Consider the following 9,732-nt stretch of genomic DNA (forward strand, 5'->3'; position numbering starts at 1 on the left):
CATAAAATCTCCTAGCTTCTGCATTGGGTAAATCTTCCCCTCTAAAATGATCATTTACCATCTGCTCAGTACCTACACCATAATCTACATCCGTTCTAATTGGTTCTTCTAATCTAACCGCTGGCTGAGGTTCACTAGTACTACCATGTTCATAATCAGTTTCCCCATGATGATACCAAATTTTGTAACTTCGTGTAAACCCACTCAAATATAGATGAGTCCAAACATCCCACTCTTTAATAACCTTTCTATTTTTACAATTAGAGCAAGGACATCTTAACATACCTGTTTTTGCTTCCTGTTGTCGGTGAACTAACCCCATGAATTTGGTTATACCTCGTTGGTATTCTTCCGTAAGCAATCTCGTGTTCGGATCCAAATGAGGTCGATCGATCCAAGAACGAAAATAATTTGAAGAAGACATATTTTTTATGAATCAAATTCGTGTGTAAATAGAGTAAGAGGGAGGATGAAGATATGAAGTGAATGAAGAGGAAGATGAGTGCTTGTATTTATAGTTTAAATCCTGCCGACATACCGAGGAAATTCCGACGGAATTCCGACGGAAAAAACTAGTTCGTCGGAAATTCCTCGGAATTTTGTAAAATCCCCCAACGGCTCTCCAACGGCTATAATATTTCCTCAGAATTCATCGGTTTTTTCCGAGGAACACAGTTTTCCTCGGAATTTCCTCGGAATATTCCGACGGACTGTAGTTTCCTCGGAATTCCGTCGGTATATTCCGAGGAAATTCCGAGGAAACCCAATTTTGTGTTTCCTCGGAATTTCCTCGGAAATTCCTCGGTATATTCCGAGGATTTCATTTTCCGTCGGAATGTCCGTCAGAATATCGCTGTTTTCTTGTAGTGATAGGGCATGATCATCCAATAGCAAACCCTTCAACAGAAAAGGAAAAGCTCTAAACCAGATGGAGACCGTGAGCTACGATGATTCCATTTACCTTTTTCGTTTTAGGGTTTATGTCATTGTCTGGAATCGCGTACCTTGCTCAACACTCTTCATGGAGGTTTTTGTATCTATACACAGCCGTTCCCGCAATATTCTACTGTATCTTCCTCTACATATTCGCACTCGAATCACCTCGGTGACTTCACATGCAAGGAAACGACGAAGAAGCTATTAATGTTCTCAAAAGCATGTCATCCAAGAACAAACCCTACTTGGAGTCTTTAGTTTGTCAGTTACCCCTGGTACAAGAAACCGCTGAGGAACTACCTCGGTACTCGATTAAGGACTTCTTCTTCCGAAAGTGGGCTTTTCGGAGGATAGTAGTTGTCATGATCATATTGTTTGGGTTGGGAATATCATACTATGGAGTTCCATTAACAGTTAGAGACATAGACGTGAACATATACTTGAGCGAAACCCTAAACGCAGTGGTGGAGTTGCCTACTTTCGTTATCACTCCGATCTTATTAGAGAGGTTCAACAGAAGAAGCTCTGTTCTAGTGAATACATTACTCGGTGGAGCCTCGGGAGTGCTATGTTTCATTCTCAGCCTTCTAGGAAAAACAAGCATTGCGTTTGCGTTTGAACTAGGGACATTTTTCTGTGCAAGAATCGGATTCAACCTAATGGCGGTTTATATGGTTGAAATGTTTCCGACATGTGTGAGAAGTTCCGCAACAATGATGTTTAGACAGGCTCTTGTTGTTGGAGGAGCTTGCTGTCCGCTCATTGCTTCCATTGGGAGAGATCTACCATCAGTATCCTTTGCGATTTTCGGAGTTGCCATGTCGGGTTTTGGATTGTTCGTTTTGATTCTACCCGAGACAAAAGGTTCAAGCCTCTGCGATACAATGGAAGAACAAGAGAAGAGAGATCAAACCATAAACACTAGCCATTGTTGATGAATTTAGAAGTTTAGCTTATAAATGCTCTATCTTCATATTTTTTCGAATATATGTGGTGTCTGTGTTGATGTAAAAGACTTATAAGAAGTGAGTTGAAGTTGAAGTATTGTTGTGTAAGACTAAATAATATTATGCTATTCATCCACAAATATATCAAAAAATTCTCAGTGGTACAACTGTTTCTATTTATTTTTTTCTCTCAACAGTTTTGTAATGATTCAAAGCTGTAAATGTCTGTGAAGTAGGGTCTAGTGAATACTGAATGGACTTTTGCTGTTGTCTGAATGAGTAGGGACATTGACTCTGTGTTTGTTGGGTTATGTCTCAAAACCGGAGTGGTCTAATATGAAAGATGAACATATATGATTACATGCGTACCTTTGAGAGCAGAGATTACTATGTTCCGTGGGATGTTTGTAACGGCCCGATCCCCCGGCGTCCGACCGGGGTTATCGAAAGGGCGTTATAGATACGTATCTATTCATTTAGACAACCCTACGTATCCCGTTACTGGTCCCAAGAGTCGACGGACGCATAACCTTCTTTGAAATACCGTCCCATCCACATCCATATACTTCTACTTACAGTCCTGCGCACAGGAAAATGGAAATGGAGGGATGAGCAACAAGTTACTCAGTGAAGCGACTCTAGACCAGCCTGCCCGCATGACACTCTATACTACTCTATGCGGGAACTAGGGCTGACTATCCACTACAATCAGTTAATGCAACTAAACATTTCATATCATCATCATTTCCAAGCATTCACAATTCTCGACGTTTCTAACAACCTAGCGATCAACCAATACAATGAGCTCACTCATTGCCACACACATCAGAACATAGACTTAACCGACTCGACATACAAGACTGACTCCATCTTATGACACCTTTAACACCCAAATACCCGACCATGAACTAATGACACCTACCATGCACGTTTTTATATCCCGCCTCTCGCGGCTGGCTCGTCTTCTCGTTCTCCGTGGGTAGCTCTCGCTAGACCACTACCTCATATTCATGTGGGTTCCCACAACTCCTATGGGTGCCTAGCGTAGAACTACTACCCCACGTACGCCCTCTATACTCTATATGATCACCCAATCCCATACTTATCCTTAACGTCATTCACTTATCCATTCACATCACGTCTCATTCTCATTCATTTTCTCATTCCTTTACACTTGGACTCGTACTCATACTCGTTCACTAGACGCCACCCGTTATCGGTGTCACACATAATACACATCGCACTCAAGTTCTACTTACGATAACATTAACAATCAATACTCACCTATCATCTTAGCATTCGCTTCTTTTTAGCATTCTAGCTTTAATCACAAACAACACATGGGACTACACATCCAATCATACAAGCATCACCCATCAACCAATCAACATCACAACAACATAAATCAGTTCATTAAGTCCCGTTAACAGTGTGAGGGTCCTTATGCATCATGATCCACTCATCTATTATCTTAATCAGTAAACATGTTCTATCAACCTAGCTCTCAAACATGGACTACTCAATCCTAACTCCAACATAAAGGAGTATACAGAATCATGAGAGAAATTTGGGTTCAAGACACTCCACCTTAGCCTAGATCTGGATCTGGATCTGGATCTGGATCTCGAAACAAGAACAAGGGAGATGAGATCTGAACAGATCTGGAACAAGGAAACAAGAGAGAGACGAGATCTGGTCACCACCACAACACCACACAGCCACCAACATCACCACACTCGGACGACCACCCCACCACCGCTTGGACGACCACCACCACCACCGGCGGCTCGGCTTGCTCTCGGGGTGACTCGCGGCGAGGAGAGAGGGGGAGATCCAACGGGGAGAGAAAGGAGAGAGAGAGGCGTGAGAGAAAAAGAGAGAAAAGGAAAAGATAAGCTTGACGGCTAGGGTTTCCTAGTCTCTCTAAATCTCTGCAGGGCTTCGCTCAAGTTTCAGAATGAGAGAAAAGAGAGAGGAGACAACTTTATTTATAGGAAAAGGAGGGAACCCTAAGTCATTTACCCTAGTGGACCGCAGTCCCAACGGGCTCTCCTTAATAAATTTTTGGGCCAGGAACCGGGCCGTTACAATGTTGTTCTCGACAAAATCGATGGGGTTTTGGATAGAATTTTTGGTTTTGGAGAAGGATGGTGAGACAGCGAATGTAGTAACAAAAGACGATGTGAAGAAGAAGCGAAATAACAGATTTAAGTGATGGCGTGTAACAGATTTCAGTGATGGTGAAATAAACAGTTCTATACGTAGTTTTTCTTTTATTAATATACAGACTACATAGAGAAACAATAGTTTGGAAGTTACAAAATTTAAAGGTGCAGTCTGAAAGAAAGCTAATGAAGACGAACTATATATAGCAAGATGTGTAATCCAATGCTTCTTGGCACGTTTCCCAGTGAACTATATCGTCCTAACCCACTCAACAAAGGAATAAAGACAAAACACCAGAAGATAAGAAAGTCAGAATCACCTGGATGCTGTTGAAACATCGGAAATTGCACACTTAGAAATGTTACATATGTTATATGAGCTGTTGAAGCTTTATCTATTTCAGAGAAGATTTTATCATTCAATCTCGAAGTGATAATAGAAAAGTAAATTGGAATATAACAATCTATAAAAATCAAATATCTACAGAAAGATTCAGTGCTCTTCGATAAAAAGTTGGCAATGTAATTGGCGGGCCAAAGTATGTACAAAATTGATGAATGAGTAAAGAATTGTGCTAATTTTCAGGATGTTGGATCATCGAACCACATTTTGGCAATAGGTGCCCAAAATATTGGCTTGTTGAATGCTACATATACATTTCATTGTTCAAATGAGAGTTTCAAATTAGTAAAAGAAAGACGACGTCGTTGGTTCCTAGCTCCTGACAGCTGACAAGCCTCATCAGTTATCACCATCCAGATTCACTAAAATGTAAGCATAGGACTTGCTGTTATCGTGTAGAGAGTGTTGTTCTATTTTGTATGATCTCAACTTAAATTTGCTTCATCTCAAGTGATGCATGCGTCATCTTCATGTCCAGTAATATCAATAGGATCTCTGTTAATTAATGTCTCTAACCAGCTTTTCATTTTTTTCATATAAACCATATAATCCAAATGTCTGGGTTTCGATCGCTTTCAAGATCTTCATTCTCGATTTTGAGTTAGTTGCTAACTTACTTTTCAAATAACTTATATATTAAAACAAAAATCACAACCTTGATTCATATTCCTACAAAGTCATATTACATTTAATCTCTAATCTTATCATTTAAATTTTGGGTCTACCAGAAATTTTTATTGGGCTATCAATAATTAAATTTAAAGAATAGATGATTCATTGGATTTATAGATAGTATAAATTAAATAGATATAATTTAATGTTTTAATACTATACATCCATATTTTAAATATTTAAATATTTGTCGATGTTAACTTTTAAAATTATAAAAAATTTTCTTAAAATAACAATAATATGAATCATATTATCTAACAATGATTAATCTTTACTACCTTAAACCAACGAAAACAAATTTTAAACTATATAGTTTATTTTAAAAATTAAACAAAAACTAAATGTTTAATTATTTACTCGATAATATAAATCTGTGAAGCGAAAATTTTAATTTTTTAAAAACTTTCTAAATTTGTGAAATATTACAATATTTTTGAATATGACAATAAAAAAATATTTTACTAATCTTTATATATATAGTTACAATTTTAATAATGAAATAATAATCTGAAAATATATATATAGAAGAAGATACAAATACATGTGAAAGTTTAAAACAATCTATTCAATGAAAAAAATATACATATGTTTTAAAAATTGATAGACACATATATATGTTATAATATATACCAATTTAGAATTGAAAACAAAATGTTTATGTAAAAATAAATGAAAACAAAAATCCGAAATCTAGTTGACATTAGATTTGTTTGTGCAATTGTGCATATGATCTTCGTACAGGATCAGCTAATGACTAATGAGTATTGATATCACTTGGGGTGAAGTAATGATCTCTTCACTTTGTTCAGAGATATTTATGTCCTCTCTGCTGATGTGTGTTCTTCCTCATCCAATGTCCCAAATTTTTAAATCCATATCTACAAATATTAATGACAAGTAATTATTATGTGGTACTGCTATATTTATGGCACAACCTATAAGTATGAACGCCACTAAAAGAAAAACAGCAAATTAAATCCTCATTATCATAATATTGACTTCATCGCCCCCACGCTTTTCACGACTCACGGCACATTTTGTAACTCATGTCAAACTAAAACACGTCGAGATTTTTTTTAAAGTTAGATTGACTTTAAAAGTAAGAGTATTAGAGTTAGTTGATTTAAAAGTTTGAAATTTTGTTAAATTTACTTAACTCTGGTAGTCTTTTTGAAAATTTAGTAATAGATTAAAAAATTAATAATCAAAAGAATATCTAAAAATCTGATAGCTGCTTTTAATAAGTTAAATTATTGAAAAATTATCATTCAATAATAAATATTAATTTTCTAAACAATATTTAATTTTTAAATAATACTATAGTTAGTTGACAAAAAATAATACCATAGTTAATTTTAAAAAATTATAATATAACCAATAATAATAAATTATGTTAAGTTATTATAATTAATAAATCAATAACAATATAATCCAAAATTATAATAATTAACAAAAAATTTAATCCCACTACTCTTGTTAGAAATGTTATAGGTTTGTATTTAATGAAAACTCAGATTCAGATTTTTATATATAGCTTATAAGAAGGGCGCAATGATCATCCAATCATCCAATAGCCAACCCCTTCAAAAGAAAAGAAAAATCTCTAAAACCCCAAACAATATTAATGTCTGGTCCTTCAGAACCATTGTTGCTGTCTCATATCGGCGCCGATGATTCCGACGTCGACCACAAAACCAGACCAGAAGCTTTAACTTTCGACAACATTGTCGAACAGAGTCTATCAGATTTTGGGTTCTGGCAACTCTTCCAGGTAATCCTCGTTGGAGTCGCTTTGTTCTTCGATGCTCAGCAAATATTCATCACCGTTTACACAGACGCATACCCCACGTGGCACTGTCTTAACCACACGATCTGCGATCATTCCACTTCCGACATCTGCCGGCTCCCAAGATCAGCCTGGGAATGGGACGGTGGCTCCAAGGACAAAACCGTCATTTCAGATTTTGGACTCGAGTGCTCGAGCTCATTACTCAGAGGTATGCCTACCTCTGCTTTCTACATCGGTGGCATTGTTGGTGGATTCGTTCTAGCTTTAATCCCAGATGATTCCTTGGGCCGCAAGAAACTAGTATTGTTCTCAACCTTTGCAATGTCAATCACTTCAATCTCTGTTATTTTCTCAACCAACGTATGGATCTACACAACGCTAAAGTTTATCATCGGGTTCTCGAGATCACAGACATGGTCATACGCGCTGGTTCTCATCAGTGAGCGAGTCTCCACCAGATGGAGACCGAGTGCTACGATGATTCCATTTACCTTTTTTGTTTTAGGGTTTATGTCATTGTCTGGAATCGCCTTCCTTGCTCAACACTCTTCATGGAGATTTCTGTATCTATACACAGCCGTTCCCGCAATATTCTACTGTATCTTCCTCTACATATTCGCACTCGAATCACCTAGGTGGCTTCACATGCAAGGAAACGACGAAGAAGCTATTAATGTTCTCAAAAGCATGTCATCCAAGAACAAACCCTACTTGGAATCACTAGTTTCTCAGTTACCTCCGGAGCAAGAAACCTCTGAAGAACTGCCAAGGTACTCTATTAAGGACTTCTTCTTCCGAAAGTGGGCTTTTCGGAGGATTGTAGTTGTTATGATCATACTGTTTGGGTTGGGAATATCATACTATGGAGTTCCATTAGCCGCTAGAGATATAGACGTCAACATCTACTTGAGCGAAACCCTAAACGCAGTGGTGGAGTTGCCTACTTTCATTATCACTCCGATCATATTAGAGAGGTTCAACAGAAGAAGCTCGGTTCTAGTGAATACCTTACTAGGTGGAGCATCGGGAGTGCTATGTTTCGTTCTCAGCCTTCTAGGAAAAACAGGAATCGCGTTTGCGTTTGAGCTAGCGACATTTTTCTGTGCAAGAATCGGATTCAACCTAATGGCGGTTTATATGGTTGAAATGTTTCCTACTTATGTAAGAAGTTCCGCGACAATGATGTTTAGACAGGCTCTTGTCGTTGGAGGAGCTTGTTGTCCGCTCATTGCTTCCATTGGGAGAGATTTACCATCAGTATCCTTTGCGATTTTCGGAGTTGCCATGTCAGGTTTTGGATTGTTCGTTTTGGTTCTACCCGAGACAAAAGGTTCAAGCCTCTGTGATACAATGGAAGAACAAGAGAAGAGAGATCAAACCATAAACACTAGCCATTGTTGATGAATTTTGAAGTTTAGATTATAAATGCTCTATCTTTATATGTTTTCAAATATTTGTGGTGTCTGTGTTGATGTAAAAGACTTATAGGAAGTGAGTTGAAGTTGAAGTATTGTTGTTTAAGACTAAATAATATTTTGCTATTCATCCACAAAGATATCAAAAAATTCTCAGTGGTACTACTGCTCTGTTTTTGTTTTGTTTCTCTCAACAGTTTTGTAATAATTGAAGCTGTAAATGTCTGTGAAGTAGGGTCTAGTGAATACTGAGAGGACTTTTGTTGTTGTCTGAATGAGTAGGGACAACAAACTCCGTGTTTGTTGGGTTATGTCCCAAAATCGGAGTGGTCTAATATGAAAGATGAACATATATATATGATTTACATGCGTAGCTGTATGAGAGCAGAGATTACTATGTTCTGTGGGATGTTGATCTCGACAAGATCGATGCGGTTTTGGATAGGATTTGTGGTTCTGGAGAAGGATGGTGAGACAGTGAATGTAGTAACAAAATACGATGCGAAGAAGAAGTGAAATAACAGATTTAAGTGATGGCTGTTTGATCGGAAAACGGTAATAAAGAAGATGTGAGTTTAACAAAAACGTCTTATTTATGGTCGGGGCGAACGTTCAGTCGGTTACAAGAGAAATGAAGAGAATGCGACAGAGAGGAAGCCGGTGGCTCGATGAACTACCGGAAAAGTACAACTAACGGCGAGATGAAGCAAAGGTGAAAACTCTAATCTAGCCGCCAAGTGTTAGTCAATCATTTTGGATCCCCTTCTCTTTGCTTTCCCTTCTCTTTATATAGTCCTCCTGATGTTTCATGCTTGACTTAGCTTATGTCGTCTTCGTGGGCCTTCCCTACTGGGCCGAGAGGCCGTATTCATCCGAGCAGTCGCCGAGCTGAATGCACTTTAGTCGACGATGATCGACTAAAGGTACTCTAGAGACAAGCCGAGAAACTGGCCTTCAAGCCGACTATCCGAGCCATCGCTTTATTTAGTCCGGGCCAGGCCTCCTATTCCTTGGGCCTTGTGGGATGGTTGAATCCATCCCCTACAGTAAGTCCCCCCCCCCCCAGTCCATCAGTGAGCGAAAGGTTGTCTAGTTCATGATGGATTCTAGAATTTGAGGGTTTAAAGGAATAGGAGTTCTGTCGGGAGGTTAGTGCGGTTGGTCGATGAGTCGCAGAAAGGGCTATGGTGACACTTTCTCTCGGAATCGTTGAGTCGCAGATACCCGGATTTTGGCTGACATGTCCTGATTAACTGTTGGTTTAATCGAATTTAGGATAACCGATGGTTAATTAAGACGAGAAGGCGAACCGTCGCGAGAGTCCGCCGGGTTCTTTGGGAGAGTTTCGAGGTCCATTTAGGCTCGTTTAGGCTTAATGATGACGCCGCGAGTTTCCCCCGTCTCT

General features: G+C 38.5%; 2 protein-coding genes across 2 annotated transcripts; both read left to right on the top strand.

Annotated features, from left to right (window-relative positions):
• Positions 1-823: 823 nt before the first annotated feature.
• Positions 824-1,978, top strand: LOC106363296 (organic cation/carnitine transporter 6-like). Its single transcript, XM_048758178.1, has one exon. The coding sequence runs from the start codon at positions 1,116-1,118 to the stop codon at positions 1,869-1,871; it is 756 nt and encodes a 251-aa protein (XP_048614135.1). The 5' UTR covers positions 824-1,115; the 3' UTR covers positions 1,872-1,978.
• Positions 1,979-6,656: 4,678 nt separating this feature from the next.
• On the top strand, positions 6,657-8,422 carry LOC125587508 (organic cation/carnitine transporter 6-like). The gene has a single exon (XM_048758179.1). It carries the CDS (start codon positions 6,748-6,750, stop codon positions 8,311-8,313), a length of 1,566 nt encoding a protein of 521 aa, XP_048614136.1. The 5' UTR covers positions 6,657-6,747; the 3' UTR covers positions 8,314-8,422.
• The last annotated feature ends 1,310 nt before the right edge of the window (positions 8,423-9,732 follow it).

This window comes from Brassica napus, chromosome C5 (assembly GCF_020379485.1).
Source record: "Brassica napus cultivar Da-Ae chromosome C5, Da-Ae, whole genome shotgun sequence".
Lineage (NCBI taxonomy): Eukaryota > Viridiplantae > Streptophyta > Magnoliopsida > Brassicales > Brassicaceae > Brassica > Brassica napus.

Coding starts and splice junctions, on each gene's coding strand:
- LOC125587508 (XM_048758179.1), top strand. CDS start 6,748: ATGTCTGGTCCTTCAGAACCATTGTTGCTGTCTCATATCGGCGCCGAT.
- LOC106363296 (XM_048758178.1), top strand. CDS start 1,116: ATGCAAGGAAACGACGAAGAAGCTATTAATGTTCTCAAAAGCATGTCA.